The sequence below is a fragment of the Dama dama genome, chromosome 33, assembly GCF_033118175.1.
Source record: "Dama dama isolate Ldn47 chromosome 33, ASM3311817v1, whole genome shotgun sequence".
Lineage (NCBI taxonomy): Eukaryota > Metazoa > Chordata > Mammalia > Artiodactyla > Cervidae > Dama > Dama dama.
Window position 1 is genome coordinate 60,958,646 of NC_083713.1, and position 21,789 is coordinate 60,980,434.

The window sequence follows — 21,789 nt, forward strand, 5'->3', positions numbered from 1 at the left end:
TTGCAGGTGTGATTAAATCAAGGATATTGAGGTAGGCATATAAATCTGGGCTATCCTGAGTGCCCTTAAAAGAGGAAAACAGAGATTGGGACAGAATTGACATTAAAGAAGTAATAAGACACCAAAGCAAGATGCTATATCACTGGTTTTGAAGACAGAGAAAGAGGCCATGAACCAAGGAATGCAGCTCTAGAATCTGGAAAAAGGTCAGGAAACAGATTTCCCTCTAGAGGCTCTGAAGGGAGTGAGGCTCTGACTGCACCTTGATTTTGACTCAGTTATACTGATTTTGGATTTCTGACCTTTAGAAGTGTGAAAGAATAAGGGTGTCATCTTAAGCAACTAAGTTTGTGGTATTCTTAGAGCAGTCATAGGAAAACTACTACATATATGTCCATGAAAACTCTTTACATAGATGCATAGATTTATATTCTATGTTTTGTTAATTATGAGAATGTATGATGCGCTGACTCTTTGCCAGGTGTTTGCGGCTACACAGTAATGAAGTAGACACAGTTCCTCCCTTAAGGATGCCATACTCCTCTGGGGCAGGACAGACTAGACATACAGCAGGTAAAATATGAGAAGTACTAGGATTGGGGCCTGATTTTTTAAAGGAATATACAGCAGATATACTTAACTCCTAAAAGGTTCTAGGATTTGGGAAAGAACTGTCTAGCAAGATTGCCTGGAATTTCCCAGAAAGGGTGACATTTCTAACCTAAGGCCTGAAAGGTTACTAGGAGTCTACTAGAGAATTAGGTTGCAAGGGGGAAAAATTAAAGTGTGTATGTTGACAAGGCAAAAGCCTCATGAGAAAGAATGGTATGCATTGAGATATGCAAGATTCTAAGATGGCTGGGGATCAGCATGGGAAGGAAAAAGGATGAGGTTTCAGGGGTTAACAAAGGGCAAAATCATGAAGCGTCTTGTATGCCACACTAAGTGGCCTTGGCAGTCAGTTGACAATGAGAGTTTAAAAACCTACGGCAGTGATCATCATACTGGCCGGTGGGAAAGACTGTTCTCATTGAAATGGGACCAAAGGATGGTGGAAGCAAAGACTGAGGAAGGCCAGGTGGTGGGTCCTCACTGCCGTGGATCTAAGGGAAAGGTAAGAAGTCTGAGCAAGTCAGGGAGAACCACTGGAATGGAGAAACATGGATAGAGGATTGAAGCATCTCTAAGTAGTGATTTCATATGAATTTTTATAGCAACATTCATAGGAAAAATGAAGCAAAGGAAGCAAAATCTCAACATAGAAAACACAGAAGCATACCCATCTTGTCAAACTTAATTTGCTAAGGAGTAGACACTATTATTCCTTCTCAAGTGATGATTTGAAGAGCTTTTCAATATCTGAAAAAACATACAGGTGCAGAATATTTAGGAAACAGGTCATTTGGCAAAAGCTGCAGATGACTAAAGAGTTGCTATTTCCTTCTGCAAGAGATATAATTACTCAGTCTCTCTGCCTGATGGACTCATAAAAGAGAGCTCACAATACATTTAAAAGTTTGTCCTATCTTTGATACACACAACTCTTTGCTAGGACACTTCATAAAATGCTCTCTTAAACAATTCAGTTAATAAAGATATAAATTTCAGTCTCCTATCTTGGCCAAAATAAACCAGCCCATAAGTAGTTGAGCTAAATCTTTTCAATAACATAAAATTCAATATAGTCATTGAAACTAAACTTTCTAAAGGTACTAAGATTAAAGTCACATTTTGTCAGTAACTGCAAGTACATGAAATATTATTCTTTAAATCACAAAGATTTCTTAGACTATTGTGCTTTGTTTGCTATCCATACCTCCTTATATGTAACAGCAAATTAGTCAAATTGCTCTACTAGACTTAAGTTGCAAATGCCAAGTTATTTCTGGGTGAAATATTAATGAAGATAATTAATTGTCTATCAAACTCAATCATAATTTATCTGGAATCTGATATGAAACAGATTACATTTTCACTTTATAATCTGATGAATTAAAATTTTATTCACATAGTTCTCACTGGATCACTAGGAAAATTGTTTTTCTGCATTTTTCCCATTCTTCCAAAAATATCACTTGTCTACTGGTAGCAATAAAATTTCATTCCAGTACAATTAGGACTCCCCCCAATCCCAAACTTTTTTTAAGGGCAAAATAGAACAAAATATTCTATTTTGTCTGACCCTGTATTTTAGAGTCAATTTCTCTGTGGCTCCATATTTACTGTACTCAGCTATTCTACCCAAACAACACTTAATACACAAACACACACACACACACACACACACACACACACACATACTCAGAACTTTTATCAAGGCATGCATGTTGCCTCTGGGCATATCTAAACTCATCTTTTCATTCATCCAACCAACATAACTGACAGTCTATGGTGGGCCAGACCCTGTGTTAAGCCCTGGGGATGGAGAAATGAACTTGAGTCAATACACCTGAATTGAAATGTACCTGATTCAATAAACAATAAGGTTAGTAAGAGAAACAGAAAAGTATATGGCTAAAAAAAAAATCTAAATATATTGATAAAGGAAAAAAAGGATGATCCTCTCACCTACCCTGGAAATGGAAGTAGGAAAGTGCTTCCTGGATCAGGCATCACTTTGTCTTATACCAAAGGAAGAGGAGCCTCATGAAAGGAGGAAAAAGAGTGTGCCAGGTGGAATACATAGTCATGGAACTCCTTTGGTGTCCTGTTAAGGAGCTGGTACATGCAGAAGAAACCAGGAGAAACTGCCAGCACAGCACTGGCATGGTCACACATGTCTTTTAGTGTGATGATTGATGGCTCTTAGGGAATAATAGATATCAGGTGGTTAAGACAATATTGTAATATCTGTCACTGGGTGTAGTAGACAGCAAGAGGAAAAGAGAAGCTTGAGAAAATGCTTAGGAGGCAAACTTATTAAGACCTGATGGTCTAGTCATATATTTACAAATATGTTTTAAATACCTACTAACTTTCAGGAATCATTCTAGGTGCCGTGGATATAGCTGAAAAGAAAAGTAAAAAATAAAAAGCAGTTCTTTCTTTATTGGAATTTTACTATCCAATCATAGGAGAGAGAGATAAAGTATTTTTAAAATGTAAATGCATAATATTTTAGTTAGTGATTAAGTACCATAAAGAAAGATAAAGACGGGTAAGGGGAATAAGGGGCTTCCTAAGTGGCATTAGTGTTAAAGAACCCATCTGCCAATGTAGGAGACATAAGAGACACAGGTTCGATCCCTGGGTGGGGGATATCCCCTGGAGGAGGGCATGGCAACCCACTCCAGTATTCTTGCCTGGAGAGTCCCATGAACAGAAGAGCCTGGAGGGCTACTGTCCATAGAGTTGCACAGAGTATGACACAACCAAGCAACTTAGCACAATACATGCACGGGGCACAGGAAGTGATGAAACAATGATTTATCAGAGGAGTTGGGCAAAGATTCGTTATGAGCAGAGACGGGAATGAAGGTAGGGATGAGGGCAGGACATAGGGGAGAGAAGAATGGAGTATGTTGAGGTGTGGGGGTGCGTTCATGTCCTAGTCTTTGAAAATAATATCACCGGGATAAGAGACATAATTGGAAGTAACTTACCTAAAGTATCATTATTTTGGCACATTCTATTCTGCTGACTGAATTAGATAATCATCCAGAGTCAACATCTGGCCTGTTGGCACAGACCAACACAAATTCAACTCTCAAGTGTTCTGTTTTAAATGAGGCATGATTTTAATACTGGTCCCCTTAGTGATATCCCTAAAGACAAAGAGACCTAGCTAATATTATCTGTGGTTTGAATATTCCATACAATCCTTTAGCATAGGTAATTCAGAATTTACTGAATTGTGTTGCCCACAGCTATATGTACAATCTATGTGCCCGTCAACAGATGAGTCAAAGAATTTGTAGTGTATATAAACAATGGACTATTATCTAGCCACGAGAAAGACATTCACCGTTTGTGACAATGTAAATGGACCTAGAGGTTAGTAGCTGAGACAAGTCAGACAGAGAAATACTGTATTATATCAGCTTATATGTGTAATCTAAAAGTGCCAAACTCATAAAAACAGTAAAATGGTGGTTTCCAGGGGATAGGAGTGGAGCAATAAGACAAGGATAGGATAATTTTTTTTAACAGTATGAACTTGGATTGAATAGTAAAGAAGCCAAAGAGATCTAATGCACAGTGCAGTAATATGGACAACAATATAGTCTTATAACCAAACTTACTGAGACTAAAATTATTCCAACCACTGAAAAGAAATGATGATTATGTAATATTATATGTGGTTATCATCACAATTGCAATCATATTACAACCTACAAATGTCTTGAATTAAATTGTACACCCTAAACTTATGCAATGAATGTTATACATCAAATGTATTTCAAGAAAATTTAAAAAATAGACCACTGTTTATACTAAGGGCTTCTCAGGTGGCTCAGTGGTAAAGAATCCACCTACGAAAATGCAGGAGACTTGGGTTTAACCACTGGGTTGGGAAGATCCCTTGGAGAAGGAAGTGACAACTAACTTCACTATTCCCGCCTGGAGGATCCCATGGACAGACAGCATGGAGGGCTTCAGTCCACGGGGTCACAAGAGAGTCAGATACAACGTAGTGACTGAGCAACTGGAGTGGGTAGCCGTTCCCTTCTACAGGGGATCCTTCCGACCCAGGGATCAAACCAAGGACTCCTGAATTGCAGGCAGAAGAATCTTTACCATCTGAGTCATCAGGGAAGCCCTAAACAACAATGTATTTTAAAGGTGAAAAACAAAGATCAAAGTAAACCAACTCTGCTGCTGCTGCTGCTAAGTCACTTCAGTCGTGTCCGACTCTGTGTGACCCCACAGACGGCAGCTCACCAGGCTCCCCCATCGCTGGGATTCTCCAGGCAAGAAGAATGGAGTGGGTTGCCATTTCCTTCTCCAATGCATGAACGTGAAAAGTGAAAGTGAAGTCGCTCAGTCGTGTCCAGCTCTTTGCGACCCCACGGACTGCAGCCCACCAGGCTCCCCCGCTTATGGGCTTGTCCAGGCAAGAGTACTGGAGTGGGGTGCCAGTTTTTCCCAAATGGGTCCATCACTGCTCTTGATGTGTTTAATGTTTCTGAAAGTAAAATCACTGAGTACAACACCGCAGACTCACTCAACAGGCAGTGCAATGACTGTGCTAACTAAAAACTGTTAAATCTTAAACTGCATTCCTATCATGATCCAGGCATAGCCTAAATAAAATGAGCTGATACATTACCAATATAGAATAAAGACAAACTATCATTTACTTGCATGTTAAAAGTGAATTCAATTTGTTATTTCTGATATTATTGAGAAAACTTACTAGAGTATAAAAGCCTTGATGATAGTGACCCAAATCTATCAATTTTATTTTTTTTAGAGTTTACCACTCAAACATAAATTCTCTCTATTCATACCTTCTATAAAATCCCTAACTTCTTTAGTTTTTGTTTGTTTAAAGTTAATTAAAAACCAAAAAGCAGAGAGGAACTCAATAAGCTCCATTGCTATCAACAGTCAAAGCCTCGTCCATCAACGTTGACATCAACTGTATTCAACCATCATTCTTTCCTCTGTTCACCCATATCTTTTAAATTATGTCAAGGTTCAAAAATAATAAAAAAGAGAGTCTTCTCCCTGATTAAAGTTTCAAAAATTCTTCCAGCTTGCCTAATTTCTTTCCTATAGTTCTAGTCTTAATTTAGGTGTATTTACACATGGTACTGTACAACATTTAATATTAACATTTTCATTGGTAATTTGTCAACACCTTTATAAGACATTCAAGGCCTGATGCCTTCTATATATGTGATTAAAGCACCAATAAACAACATAAAATATATTCATTTGTGCTGGGCTTCGGCTTTCTCAGAGAAAGCCTGTGCTGACACATGGGAGCAAGTGACCAGAGGTGAAGTATAGAGAGAGGTGAGTCAAAGATCCCGAACACTCGCATTCCAGATAAGCAGTGAGATATGGATATGTGCATTTCCTATATTCATCCTTAATGAGAGGCAGCGTGTTTTTGACAAAGGAAAACTGAAACAATTACTAAGAAACAAGGCTATGCATTTTAGACCTGGGACACACATCCTGGGCTATGTCAGTGTTCTCATGTGTTACTCCTCACCCATTTCCTTACCAGAACTGTTGCAGTGGACAGGGTCAACAGGTCTTCCATTTCTATCAGAGCAGGCTATTGCCCGAAAGCGCATGCCTTCTCCACATTCTGTGGTGCCTCCTTGTACCCGCAGTCCTCTGTGAGGCTCCTTTCTGCTTTCAGGAAGGATGCAATCTGACCAGTTTCCATAAGGATGAGATGTAAACACATCACAAGGACATGGTTCTGTTTCCACTAGAGGGTACAAGTCAGCATCCTGGCATTTCTCCTTCTTTCTGCTTTTCCCTGTTTCAACAAGAGACATGGATGTGTTAATTTCACATCTGTTGTTTTGTTAAGTTGTTCACATTTCAAAGCTCTTAGGCAATTAAGTAAAATAAAATAAAGCCTTTCTTTTTTTTTCACTTTTTTTTCCTTTAACACAGAAGTAAATCCTAGGACAATGAAGCAATTCCCACAGCAACTGTGAAATTTAAGTTAATTGGAGGGGGGCGGGGGGGAGGCTTCATGTTGGAGAGTGGCAAAAAATACTTAGAAAAAATTTGCTACAGTGGCTTTACAACTAGAAAAATTCTTGTTGATTTTTATTGATGTCTTTATAATTTGTTGATAAAAACTGACTATCTTGTCTCCATTTTCCTTGAAATTAATGGTTTCCAGGGAAGTGAACAAAATGGGGTAAGTATAACTCTGCCCTTTTTTCAATTAACTTTTAAAAAAATAGTTTATTCAAGGAAAAAAATTATATCCTCCCAGACAGTGGCCTTGGAGTTAGCCTGAGTGTCACCTGGGGTGTGGTGGACAAAGTGTAATTTATTTTGGTTCCTGTTATCAGGAACTCAGAAATGCTGACAGAAACAATATATTGAAATAAATGCTCAAAGCAAGTTGGGTAATTTAATCTGAGAAAAAGATATGACTTGCACTTTGAGAGACCTTTTTAACTTAAAGATTTTAGAATATGACCTTACATTATCAGTTGACTTTGATGGACCTTTTAGGTGTAATCCCAACTTTGAGTGATGACAATGCAGTCATTTTTCAAAGCTGTGAGTACTTGATAATTATGTTTAACGGATTCTAAGACAGTCTGTAAGTTGACTCAACTTTGCTACTAACACACTTCCTCTAGATTTTTAATTTTCCTAGATCTAATAATTTCTCTTTGTTTCTTCATTAGTGGGCCATTAGTGAGAGTCATGGCTGGTTATTTTAAATAGTAGGGAGCTTTATTAATCTATTTCCAGTTTTAAATGGCTGTTTTGGAAATGCTTGCTATAAGCTGATACACAGACTACTTTCTCATTGTGAAACAGCTTACATGTGCTATGTTGCTCAGTAATGTCCAACTCTGCAACCCCATGAACTATAACCCGCCGGGCTCCCCTGTCCATGGGGATTCTCCAGGCAAGAATACTGGAGTGGGTTGCCATGGCCTCCTCCAGGGGATCTTCCCAGCCCAGGGGTCAAACCCAGGTCTCCCTCATTGCAGGTGGATTTTTGACCCTCTGAGTCACTAGGGAAGCCCATGAATATTGGAATGGGTAGTCTATCCCTTCTCCAGTGGATCTTCCTGACCCAGGAATCAAACCAGAGCCTCCTGTGTTGCATGCGGATTCTTTACCAGATGAGCTATCAGGGAGGCTCCAGATAGTTTACATTACACACAATTCTACAGTTGTCACCTGGAGGACCAGCTGTACCTCTTCTGTGATGCTTCTGGACACAATAAATAAGGATTCCTATAGGTTCTGAAAAGATCTTGTAGAAGCTTTGGCCACACCACTGTCTCTCTAGGGGGATATGCTTCTTGCATCTACCATTAGGGCCACTTGCTGAGAATAAGTTTGAGGAGCACTCTATCTCTGCTGTGAGCATTTACTGCATGGGAGACATATCAGTGGGGGAGGAGGATTAGTACCTTCTTATCAGCATTCAACATACCCAAGTATCTGTTGCTTCTCAAATGTCCAAAAAGTACAGTTTTCTCCATCTCTTATGTGTCCATTCTCTTCTCAACACACTTAACCCTAGATTTTGAGTCTACCTATTCCTTAAAACTGCTAACTCTTGCAAAAGTAATAACATCCTGAACAATCTTTTACTTTTATCTTTCAGACTTGATATTCAGTGATAGCCTTGGAGCACTGGCTACACCATCATTCTTGAAATATCCTTTCACACCTTACCTTTCTGTCCCTCATCCCTGCTCCACACCCCCACCATCTTTCTGGGCACATCTTTTTTTGTTCATTTATTTGTTGAATTCTTCTCCCTCTGTACCTCTCTTAACTGATGGGTTTCCTAAGGGCATAGACCTAGATTCTCTTTTCTGAGCCTCACAAAGAGTATTATCTTCTGTACCCCTTAAGTCCGTAATTATTATCTTCAGCCCAGATTTCTTACTCAAACTTCTGGGCCACAGAATGGAAATCTACACCTAAAGAATCAAACTCAACCTGGCAACAGCCATACTCACTCCCTCTGACCATCATAACTTTTCTTTCTCCTCCTACATTTCCCAGTTTTACCAATACTCATATTTAGCCCTCCACCAAATTCCCAACTTAAATCCCTATACTGGCTCCTTTCAAGATTTTATTGCCACCATAACTCACTCTCTTTAATCCTTTCCCTGCACTTCAGCCAGGACCAACTTACAAAGTTAGAAATCTGATCATATCATTCATCTACTTAAAACCTTCCAGTGGCTGATCACAGTTCATGGAATGAAGTCTAGACTCTTCACTCTGGTCATCAAAGTTCCATAGGATTGGGTCTGTTGATATTTGTCTCATAACTATGCTGTACCACTCTGCCTGTGTCATGTTAAAAATAATACTGAACATGTTTAGTTCCTAAAAGCCACTCATTTAACTTCTGGTCTTTGCATATTCTATTCCAGGAATGGTCACCAGTTCTACCCTCTCTCTATAGCCTAGTTAACGACTACCTGTCCTTTAGGTCCAAACTGGGATTACTCTTCCAGAAAGTCATCCTTGAACATACTCTTCATCTCCATTCTAGAAGAGGTATTCTTCTGTACTTGGGTAGCACATGATAGGTAGAATGCTGGCTCTCCAAGAATGTTTACATCCTAATCCCTAAAACAACTAAACATCCATGGCAAAATAAACTTTGTAGATGTAACTAAGATTATGGATGTTGGGATGAGATCATTTTGAATTATCAGGCTGAGTCCAAGATAATCACATGATCTCAAATTCAGAGAATGTTTCCAGGTTGAGTAGAGTCAGAGGGGATATAACTGTGACAGAATAATCAAAGAAATACAATGTTACTGAATTTCAAGACTTTGGAGGAAGAGAACCATAAGCAAGGAATGTAAGCAGTCCCCAGAAACTGGAAAAGAAAACACGTTCCCCTAAACCGTCTAGAAAAAAAATCCTACCTTGCCAACATCTTGTTAATAGTCCTGTAAAATCTCTAACTTCAGACATATAGCACTGTAAGATAATAAATTTGCATTGTTTTAAGTCATAAAATTTGTGGTAATTTGTTACAGAAGTAATAAAAAAACTAATAAGCACTCGATATAACAGCTATTGTAGCAGGTACTATACTGTGTTGTCACTATCTATACCAAAACTACCTAAATTATACTGGAAGCTCTTAAATTAAAATCAAGTCTATCTATTCCTTTGTGGAGCTCCAAGGTCTAGCACACACAAATGATAAAAATTGTTCCTTGAATAATTGAACAAAGTTTTCTAAAAAGGTGGAAAAAAAAAGGAAGACATAAGAGAAAGAATAGGAATAAGGAAATGCTCATGTACAATGTAACCAAGTTACTGGCAGAACAAATATTCTGTAAAATATATGCTGTCTCTATGTTTGTGATATCCTTCTTAATTACATGCAATCACTGTTTGAAGAAGGCTTGGAGCAAGTTAGTTAATGCAGAGATAATTCTCACAATAAGAAACAAATTATCGGTGGTCCTTAACTTTGACTGGAAAATTCTGAAAGAGATGGGAATATCAGACCACATGACCTGCCTCTTGAGAAATCTATATGCCGGTCAGGAAGCAAACAGTTAGAGCTAGACTTGGAACAACAGACTGGTTCGAAATAGGAAAAGGAGTACATCAAGGTTGTATATTGTCACCCTGCTTATTTAACTTATATGCAGAGTACATCATGAGACATGTTGGGCTGGATGAACCACAAGCCAGAATCAAGATTGCTGGGAGAAATATCAATAACCTTAGATATGCAGATGACACCACCCTTATAGCAAAAAGCAAAGAAGAACTAAAGAGCCTCTTGATGAAAGTGAAAGAGGAGAGTGAAAAAGTTGATTTAAAGCTCAATATTCAGAAAACTAAGACGATGGCATCTGGTCCCATCACCTCATGGCAAATAGATGGGGAAACAGTGGAAGCAGTGGCAGACTTTATTTTTGGAGGCTCCAAAATCACTGCAGATGGTGACTGCAGCCATGAAATTAAAAGATGCTTACTCCTTGGAAGAAAAGTTATGACCAAACTAGACAGCATATTAAAAAGCAGAGGCGTTACTTTGCCAACAAAGGTCCGTCTAGCCAAGGCTATGGTTTTTCCAGTAGTCATGCATGGATGTGAGAGCTAGACTATAAAAAAGCTGAGCACTGAAGAATTGATGCTTTTGAACTGTAGTGTTGGAGAAGACTCTTGAAAGTCCCTTGGACTGCAAGGAGATCCAACCAGTCCTTCATAAAGGAAATCAGTCCCAAATATTCATTGGAAGGACTGATGTTGAAGCTGAAAATCCAATACTTTGACCACCTGATGCGAAAAACTGACTCATTGGAGAAGACCCTGGCACTGGGAAAGATTGAAGGCTGGAGAAGGGGACAACAGAGGATGAGATGGTTGGATGGCATCACCAAATCAATGGATAGGAGTTTGAGTAAACTCCAGGAGTTGGTAATGGACTGGGAGGCCTAGCGTGCTGCAGTCCATGGGATCGCTAAGAGTCGGACACGACTGAGCGACTGAACTAACTGATTACATTCTAGTCATAATCAGTATTAATCTTTGGATTCAGAACCAGCTAGTATTTTAAAAATATTTTAAATAATCAATCTCCACTACAACTCTGAAGACTGAAGACATTTTTCACCTTAAATTAGAAATTTGTAACTTATTCTACAAAAACACAAATCTACAATATTTAAAAGGTATTAGTTATCCAGTTATTTTGAATATATCATTATTTAGTAACCTAAATATTGTTATTTAGTAATTTAGGTAGATTTTCTAGTTGATAGACTGATAATTTACAGTACTGTATAAGCAACTGCTTTAGTTATCACTAAATATAAAACTTGTGATTATCTAGTTTGCATAAAACACAGAGAATACTCAGATATTAAATTGAAGACTCTAGTTAAAAAAAATGAAAAAAGAAAAAATAAACACTTTAGATGGTCCCCTATACAATGGAGGGCTGGTATTCATGTTTGTATGCTTCTCTGTGTGTGTCTATGTTCCAGAATAACATTGCTTTATAGCCTAAGCCCATTTTTTTTAACACTATCATTCATGTTTGTGATTGCTTATTAAATTTACTACAAAATTACATGGGAGAAACCAAAACACAAGCATTAGTATCACAACAATAAAAATAAGGCTTCAGACGTGCACATTTTTCACTACTTATTTTTCTACCAAAGATACAGCAAACAAAAAAGAGCAAAGAGTATTTTGCTCCCCATTCAACTTTACAAAGATTAACCCACTGTAGTTGCTGACTGACAATGAACTCAATGTTTCAGACAGGGGAAATTAAAGACAATGACAGAAAACAGACCCTTAGACAGTTACATGCATTTCAGAAAGAATTCCAATAAATCACACTTCTTAACATCTTCCAATACATAGAAAGCAGTACAATCATTACGTTGAGAATTTTGTTTTTTTGTAACTACTGGTAAGCTTCTACCAAGATGTATGCTGACTGCATTACCTAACAAAAGTTCAGTTCAGTTCACTCAGTCATGTCCGACTCTCTGAGACCCCATGGACTGCAGCACACCAGGCCTCCCTCTCCATCACCAACTTCCGAAGTTTACTCAAACTTATGTCCATTGAATTGGTGATGCCATCTAACTGTCTCATCCTCTGTTGTCTCTTCCTCCTACCTTGAATCTTTCCCAGCATCAGGGTCTTTTCAAATGAGTTAGTTCTTCGCATCCGGTGGCCAAAGTTTTGGAGTTTCAGCTTCAACATCAGTCTTTCCAATAAATATTCAGGACTGATTTCCTTTAGGAAGGACCGGTTTTATTTCCTTGTAGTCCAAAGGACTCTCAAGAGTCTTCTCTAACATCATAGATCAAAAGCATCAATTCTTCGGCACTCAGCTTTCTTTACAGTCTAACTCTCACATCCATACATGACTACTAGAAAAAACATAGCTTTGACTAGATGGACCTTTTTTGGCAATGTAATGTCTCTGCTTTTTAATATGCTGTCTAGTTTGGTCATAACTTTTCTTCCAAGGAGTAAGCGTCTTTTAATTTCATGGCTGCAATCACCATCTGCAGTGATTTTGGAGCCCCCAAAAAATAAAGTCTGCCACAGTTTCCACTGTTTCTTCATCTATTTGCCAAGATCGTAGTTTTCTGAATGTTAAGCTTTAAGCCAACTTTTTCACTCTCCTCTTTCACTTTCGTCAAGAGGCTCTTTAGTTCTTCTTTGCTTTTTGCTATAAGGGTGGTGTCATCTGCATATCTGAGGTTATTGATATATCTCCCAGAAATCTTGATTCAGCTTGCGGTTCATCCAGCCCAGCATTTCTCATGATGTACTCTGCATATAAGTTAAATAAGCAGGGTGACAATATACAACCTTGATGTACTCCTTTTCCTATTTGGATCCAGTCTGTTGTTCCAAGTCTAGTTCTAACTGTTGCTTCCTGACCGGCATACAGATTTCTCAAGAGGCAGGTCATGTGGTCTAATATTCCCATCTCTTTCAGAATTTTCCACAGTTTATTGTGATCTACACAGTCGAAGGCTTGGGCATAGTCAATAAAGCAGAAATAGATGTTTTTCTGGAAGTCTCTTCCTTTTTTGATAATCCAGCAGATGTTGGCAATTTGATCTCTGGTTCCTCTGCCTTTTCTAAACCCAGCTTGAGCATCTGGAAGTTCACAAATCACATATTGTTGAAGCCTGGCTTGGAGAATTTTGAGCATCACTTTACTAGTGTGTGAGATGAGTGCAACTGTGCTGTAGTTTGAGCATTCTTTGGGATTGCCTTTCTTTGAGATTGGTATGAACACTGACCTTTTCCAGTCCTGTGGCCACTGCTGAGTTTTATAAATCTGCTGACATATGGAGTGCAGCACTTTCACAGCATCATCTTTCAGGATTTGAAATAGCTCAACTGGAATTCCATCACTTTCACTAGCTTTGTTCGTAATGATGCTTCCTAAGGCCCACTTGATTTCATATTCCAGGATGTCTGGCTCTAGGTGAGTGATCACACCATCGTGATTATCTGGCTCATGAAGATCTTTTTTGTACAGTTCTTCTGTGTATCTTGCCACCTCTTCTTAATATCTTCTGCTTCTGTTAGGTCCATACCATTTCTGTCCTTTATTGAGCCCAATTTTGCATGAGATATTCCCTTTAAGCCACATACAACCTAGCTTTTGCCACTACCTCTTTGTAGCAGTTCCTTAGAGTTATCTGAGATGCTATCTCCTGGGCTATAGTTCTCGTTCAGACCCTGGATAAAGCTTAACTCACAACACTCATGTTGAGCATCTGTCTTTCAGTTGAAAATTTTGGTGACCACAAAGGTACCCAGAATAGACTTGTCTCATTTGCCTGAACTCTATCTGGGGCCTTGATTCCCCAAAAAGGCCCTTTGGGCTAGTCTACCCACTCAAGACAGTCGGGTCGTGGTGGAGATGTCTGAGAGAATATGGTCCACTGGAGAAGGGAATGGCAAACCACTTCAGTATACTTGCCTTGAGAACCCCATGAACAGTATGAGAAGGCAAAATGATAGGATACTGAAAGAGGAACTCCCCAGGTCGGTAGGTGCCCAATATGCTACTGGAGATCAGTGGAGAAATAACTCCAGAAAGAATGAAGGGATGGAGCCAAAGCAAAAACAATACCCAGTTGTGGATGGGACTAGTGATAGAAGCAAGGTCCGATGCTGTAAAGAGCAATATCGCATAGGAACCTGGAATGTTAAGTCCATCAGTCAAGGCAAATTGGAAGTGGTCAAACAGGAGATGACAAGAGTGAGTGTCAACATTCTAGGAATTAGCGAACTAAAATGGACAGGAATGGGTGAATTTAACTCAGATGACCATTATATCTACTACTGTGGGCAGGAATCCCTTAGAAGAAATGGAGTAGCCATCATAGTCAACAGAAGAGTCCGAAATGCAGTACTTGGATGCAATCTCAAAAACGACAGAATTATCTCTGTTCGTTTCCAAGGCAAACCATTCAATATCACGGTAATCCAAGCCTATGCCCCAAGTAGTAATGCTGAAGAAGCTGAAGTTAAATGGTTCTATGAAGACCTACAAGACCTTTTAGAACTAACACCCCAAAAAGATGTCCTTTTCATTATAGGTGACAGGAATGCAAAAGTAGGAAGTCAAGAAACACTTGGAGTAACAGGCAAATTTGGTGTTGGAGTACGGAATGAAGCAGGGCAAAGGCTAATAGAGTTTTGTCAGGAGAACGCACTGGTCATAGCAAACACCCTCTTCCAACAACACAAGAGAAGACTACACATGGACTTCAACAGATGGTCAACACCAAAATCCGATTGATTATATTCTTTGCAGCCATAGATGGAGAAGCTCTATAAAATCAGCAAAAACCAGACCAGGAGCTGACTGTGGCTCAGATCATGAACTCCTTATTGCCAAATTAAGACTTAAACTGAAGAAAGTAGGGAAAACCACTAGACCATTCAGGTATGACCTAAATCAAATCCCTTATGAATATACAGTGGAAGTGGGGAATAGATTTAAGGGACTAGATCTGATAGACAGAAAGCCTGATGAACTATGGATGGAGGTTCATGACATTGTACAGGAGACAGGGATCAAGACCATCCCCATGGAAAAGAAATGCAAAAAGGCAAAATGGTTGTCTGAGAAGGCCTTACAAATAGCTGTGGAAAGAAGAGAAGCAAAAAGCAAAGGAGAAAAGGAAAGATATTCCTATTTGAATGCAGAGCTCCAAAGAATAGCAAGGAGAGATAAGAAAGCCTTCCTCAGGGATCAGTGCAAAGAAATAGAGAAAAACAACAGAATGGGAAAGACTAGAGATCTCTTCAAGAAAATTAGAGATATCAAGGGAACATTTCAGGCAAAGATGGGTTCGATAAAGGACAGAAATGGTATGGACCTAACAGACACAGAAGATATTAAGAAGAGGTGGCAAGAAACACAGAAGAACTATACAAAAAAGATCTTCATGACCCAGATAATCACAATGGTGTGATCAATCACCTAGAGCCAGACATCCTGGAATGTGAAGTCAAGTGGGCCTTAGGAAGCATCACTATGAATAAAGCTAGTGGATGTGATGGAATTCCAGTTGAGCTATTTCAAATCCTGAAAGATGATTCTGTGAAAGTGCTGCACTCAGTATGCCAGCAAATTTGGAAAACTCAGCAGTGGCCACAGGACTGGAAAAGGTCAGTTTTCATTCTGATCCCTAAGAAAGGCAATCACATGGAATGCTCAAACTACCGCACAATTGCCCTCATCTCACACGCTGGTAAAGTGATGCTCAAAATTCTCCAAGCCAGGCCTCAGCATTACGTGAACCGAAAACTTCCAGATGTTCAAGCTGGTTATAGAAAAGGCAGAGGAACCAGAGATCAAATTGCCAACATCCACTGGATCATTGAAAAAGGAAGAGACTTCCAGAAAAACATCTATTTCTGCTTTATTGACTACGTCAAAGCCTTTGACTGTGTGAATCACAATAAACTGTGGAAAATTCTGAAAGAGATGGGAATACCAGACCACCTGACCTGCCTCTTGAGAAATCTGTATGCAGGTCAGGAAGCAACAGCTAGAACTGGACATGGGACAACAGACTGGTTCCAAATAGGAAAAGGAGTACGTCAAGGCTGTATATTGTCACCTTGCTTATTTAACTTATATGCAGAGTACATCATGAGAAACACCAGGCTGGATGAAGCACAAGCTGGAATCAAGATTGCCGGGAGAAATATCAATAACCTCAGATATGCAGATGACACCACCCTTATGGCAGAGTAAAGAGGAACTGAAAAGCCACTTGATGAAAGTGAAAGAGGAGAGTGAAAATGTTGGCTTAAAGCTTAACATTCAGAAAACTAAGATCATGGCATCTAGCCCCATCACCTCATGGGAAATAGATGGGGAGACAGTGGAAACAGTGTCAGACTTTATTTTTTTGGGCTCCAAAATCACTGTGGATGGTGACTGCAGCCATGAAATTAAAAGATGCTTATTCCTTGGAAGGAAAGTGATGACCCACCTAGATAGCGTATTAAAAAGCAGAGACATTGCTTTGCCAGCAAAGGTCCGTCTGGTCAAGGCTATGATTTTTCCAGTGGTCATGTATGGATGTGAGAGTTGGACTGTGAAGAAAGCTGAGCGCCAAAAAATTGATGCTTTTGAACTGTGGTGTTGGAGAAGACTCTTGAGAGTCCCTTGGACTGCAAGGAGATCCATCCAGTCCATCCTAAAGGAGATCAGTCCTGGGTGTTCATTGGAAGGACTGATGCTGAAGCTGAAACTCCAATACTTTGGCCACCTCATGCGAAGAGTTGACTCACTGGAAAAGACCCTGGTGTTGGGAGGGATTGGGGGCAGGAGGAGAAGTGGATGACAGAGGATGAGATGGCTGGATGGCGTCACCGACTCAATGGACATGAGTTTGGGTAAGCTCTGGGAGTTGGTGATAGACAGGGAGGCCTGGCGTGCTGCGATTCGTGGGGTCGCAAAGAGTCGGACACGACTGAGCGACTGAACTGAACTGAACGGAACTGACCCCCTCAGGGGAGTCCAGACTGCTGGGTAAGTCTCTCCTATGTCTTAGATCTCCTGTGTTGGTTCACAGTTCTTAAGGTTTTGTGTGTGTTTGTGTGTGTGATTGTTAAACTCCTTGCCATGAAGAGTAAGTTTTCCTTGAACTTAGATTCAAGAAGAGGTAGCTTTGTTACCCAGATGAAAGACAATAGGAAGATTTTGCTCAGCCAAAAGCCACTGAGTGGGTTACTCTAGTTAAGAGAGGTTGGGAGTTTGCTCAGTTGAAATACACTGAGTGGTTTGGACTGGATGGTTACATATGAAGCTGGACTGGCATCTTTTCTTGAAAACTTTAAGCAGAGTTTGTCTGAATAAGTTACCATGTGAGTGCTTTCAGCTCCAAAGATAAGAGACACAGCTTTTTCCAACCCGTTAGAGCTTTCTTAGTCAACTGGGAAACTTATGACAGTGGTAAGGGCAAGCCCTCACACCATGCAGTGGTCCCATAAGGAGACCCACTCATTAATTCAAAGAAATTTGCTTTGGGGACACATATAACATTGGTCATCCAGTGTTCCAGATGTCCATGGAAATTTTATACTGCCAGAGGGAGAAACAGACAAGTGAAAGAGCTGAGATGAATCCAGGATGCTTCCTAGAGGTGTTAAGCCCAACAGCACACCAGCCCACCATGCACTCTTTTATTCTGACAAACTGACATTGAAATGGGAAACAAAGGCTTCAAAGAAGAAGAAAGTGGTGTCAGATAAACCTTTGACTCATATCCTGCCAGGTTCATATATATAGGAGCTTATACTTGCAAGTAGTTTGGAAATTAAGAAAACTTAATTTGGAAATTAAGAAAACTTCATCCTGAAAAAGGTCATGATGGGACTCTCCTGACATTCCAACAGTGGCTTTTACATATGCAGTTAGAGAAAAAGCTGGCTTTATAGGATACTCTTTCAAAATTCTGACCCTAAGGGAACAAAAGTCCTTTGAGGAGGATCTTACAATGATCTCCCTGAGTCTTTGAGATGTAAATGTTCTACCAGACCTTCTCAGGAAACTCTTATCTAGACCATCTCCAATTTCGGAGATTGAAAAGGGGTGGGGGGGGGGGGGGGGTGGGCAGCTTTTATCCAAGAGTAAACTCATTGCAACAGTTATTATAAACTACTGAGTTTTATATTATAATACCAGATTCATGTCTTAAGTTTTAAAACGAAGCTGTGAGATCTCTGATTACATGTCTGAGTATATATTATAGAATATTATATGTTTCTACCTTTGGTGAAAATTAAACTGTAAAAGAGACCTCTTTAATTGGCTTAAATACAATGAAGTGCTTCAAGAAATTCTCAGAAATACAAATTAACCCAATTTTTTTAAGATCACATGATCGAGGATTAATTATTACCCAATAAAAACCAGCTTATTGGCTTAACTGAAAAACCAACAGTGTGACAACATTACATGTGAAAATGTTATTGTATCTATATTTACTGAATATCAAAAAAGATCATGTTACCACTAACAAAATTTGTCAGCAAGAAAAAGGATATTTTCATAAAGAAATTTCAATGCAAGCATGGTAGAATATTTTTATGTGAATGCTAAGAATGATTATGCCTTACTCTATTTCTACTTAAAAATAGTTTCTCTAGATCTTCTGGTAACTTGAAACTTTAGAGTTTTACTAAGTTAAATGATAGGAATTGATTGACTGTCTAGATTATTTCCAAATAAAACACAGGAAAATTTATAGTTGCTTAGCAATTAAAGTCTCAAATTTCATATTCTTACAAAAAAAAAAAATGTTTGGTTCACTGGTACATGTCTTGTACAACACTGGAGAAAAAATTACATTGTGGAAAAATGTGTGTTTATAGAGGTAACAGAATATGTTCATAAATTTGCCAATCAGGCATGCTAATGTGACAGTTCACAACTGTTTTCTCTTGGTTTTCACTAAAGATGGAGTTTTTAAGGTTTGAAAATTATGATTAATATATGAAATTAGAACCACTAAAATAAAATGTTTTCATATGCAAAAAAAACTTTTAAAAGGGTAAATAGAAAGGAAATGCATTCTATTAAGGGAAAACAATGTAATTATTTTCAAAAGAGAGTTTAAGAGAAAAAGAAAAAAGGGACTCAAAGGATAAAATCTAAAACAAAAAAGACAAATTATAGGCTTATGGAAAAGAAATCTTGAGAAAGAATTTGATGTATGGTCAGGGCTGGCTAAGATTAACATGAACTTAATTGGTTGAAAGATTTCTAATATTAAAAATAAACTTTTGCAAAACTAGAATTTGAATCTCTCTGTTACGATCTCTTGCTAATGTTGGCATTTCTCAGAGAGCCCTGGAAAAATCAAAGAAAAATAAAAAAAACAAAGAAAGTTATTAAACTATTCAGGTTTACTTGATATATTAAATTATATGATTAACATTGTTAAATAAATGATGATGAATCTTCGGTAATATTGTATGAGTAAATATTGTTAATATAAATATTCTAGAGTTTATATGAAATTGCTAAATTTTAGTTGTCCTATTATATTATCATTTATAGTCCAAATTATCTTAAAATGTAACAGAAATAACCAAATCTCTTTGTCAATAGTAAACAGATCCTTAAACATGCTATTTTAAAAGTCTTTTGTCATTTATAGTTACTTTATTCTATTACTTTTATTAAACTTCTTCATCTTCAAGAAGATTCATAGAAAGGGCTTTTTTGGGGACAATTACACGTTTTTTAAAAAATTAATTTATTTTTTTATTGAAGAATAATTGCTTTACAGACAATTATAGGTTTTTGACAACTTTCAGATTATACTACTCAACTGGGTAAGAAATTAAAGAATTCTAATGAACAATCTGATGACTTCATAAAATTGTTAACAGGAAAGCAACAAAATTAATTGCATAGGACTGAATGAACTGATAGTGTTATAATTTTTTAGACTTTTTCTCTAAAATATCACTGCTTACCTGTTTTCTAAATGTAAGGAAATCTTTCCTGCACAATGACTAACAACCATTTGATAAATTATACCTTTGTAAGTAGAAGTGAAACATTTATCTTTTTTTTTCTTTTTTTCCTACCAGATCCCTCCAGAACTGGATACTTCATATCCTTATTTTCATGGAAATATAGTTATTTGCGTAAGTTCAATAAAAATATGTTCTTCTTTTAACAGGGCACAATGGGAACATTGGTTATATTATCATAGCTTTGACTGGAATGTTGTGTTTGAGGGTAAACACAGAATCAAATATAACCAGTCAGCTTTAAAAAACTAATATAAACTTTGCGCATGCATGCTTGCTCTGTTGCTCAGTTGTGCTCATGTGCATACCCAACTCTTAACGATCCAATGGACTCTAGTGTGCTAGGCTCCTCTGTCTATAGGATTATCTTGGCAAGAATACTGGAGTGGGTTGCCATTCTCTTCTCCAAGGGATCTTCCTGACCCAGATCCAGCCTGTGTCTCCTGAGCCTCTAGCTTTGTCGCAGGCGAATTCTTTATCATTGAGCCACATGGGAAACCCCAAGAAAGACTTTATGAAGCCATGAAACCCCTTAGAGTGACAGCCTATTCCCTTATTTGCAGGGTTCTCGGCAACCTTGGCTGGTGGCTCAGACGGTAAAGTGTCTGCCTGCAATGCAGGAGATCTGCGTTCAATCCCTGGGTCAGGATGGTCTCTTGGAGAAGGAAATGGCAACCCACTCCGGTATTCTTGCCTGGAAAATCCCATGGATGGAGGAGCCCAGTGGGCTACAGTCCATGGGGTCACACTGACTGAGCAACTAACACTTTCTTTTCTTTCAGCAACCTTATCAGGTGAATAAGAAAGGACTCTCAAGCTATTTTGGGGACTTGAGAAGAGAGGAATTCACCCAAATCTATAGGTATCATAGGTAAATCTGATGGCAAGTCCTAGGCATAATTTTCCTGGCTTTGAGAAGTCTTATAAACTTTAGTTTGGGACTGTTCATAAGTTTAAAAAAAAAAAGCAACCAAATTTAAAGAGCCTATATAAACAATTGCTATTCTTGGTACACTTATATAAATAATCAGGCCACGTTTATTGAAACCAGACTTACTTTGCAAATAAATTAGTCTTAGTTTGGCAGTATTTGGTGGAAATGAGGATAATTTTATAGAAAAAAATGTTTCAGTAATACACTTTTATAGTCCTAGATGGCTCCTGTTGATATATTATATTGTCACAGAAGTTTAAATGAATTGTTGAAAGGACATTTTAAGCTTGTTTCTGAAGTTTATCACAGTAATCTGTCTTTGGATAAGGATCAGATATCCCATGAACTACATTCCGGAGAATATATACTGGAAAAAAAAATATCATTTAAAGGACTCTCTCCAGCCTAGATGGAAAGACCCTTATCAGCTACTCTTAGCTTGTTTATGCACAACAAAACTAAAAGGAATTGACTCTTAGATTCATATTTCCCACTTAAAAAGGGCCCCTGAACTAGACTTGTCTATAGAGAGGATTGCTAACCTCAAACTCACCTTGACACAAATGCTCAAACAGAAGAGAAACAATATCCACGATAGGAAGAGAAGATGAGGGCATCAGAAGCAGATATTT

General features: G+C 38.4%; 1 protein-coding gene across 1 annotated transcript in view; it reads right to left on the bottom strand.

Annotated features, from left to right (window-relative positions):
* The window catches only part of THSD7B (thrombospondin type 1 domain containing 7B), a 972,933-nt gene that overhangs the window by 254,085 nt on the left and 697,059 nt on the right, over positions 1-21,789 (bottom strand). Inside the window, exon 13 of the mRNA XM_061135120.1 lies at positions 6,176-6,439. Within this exon, the coding sequence (XP_060991103.1) occupies positions 6,176-6,439 (264 nt within the window). The remainder of the gene's footprint in view (positions 1-6,175; positions 6,440-21,789) is intronic.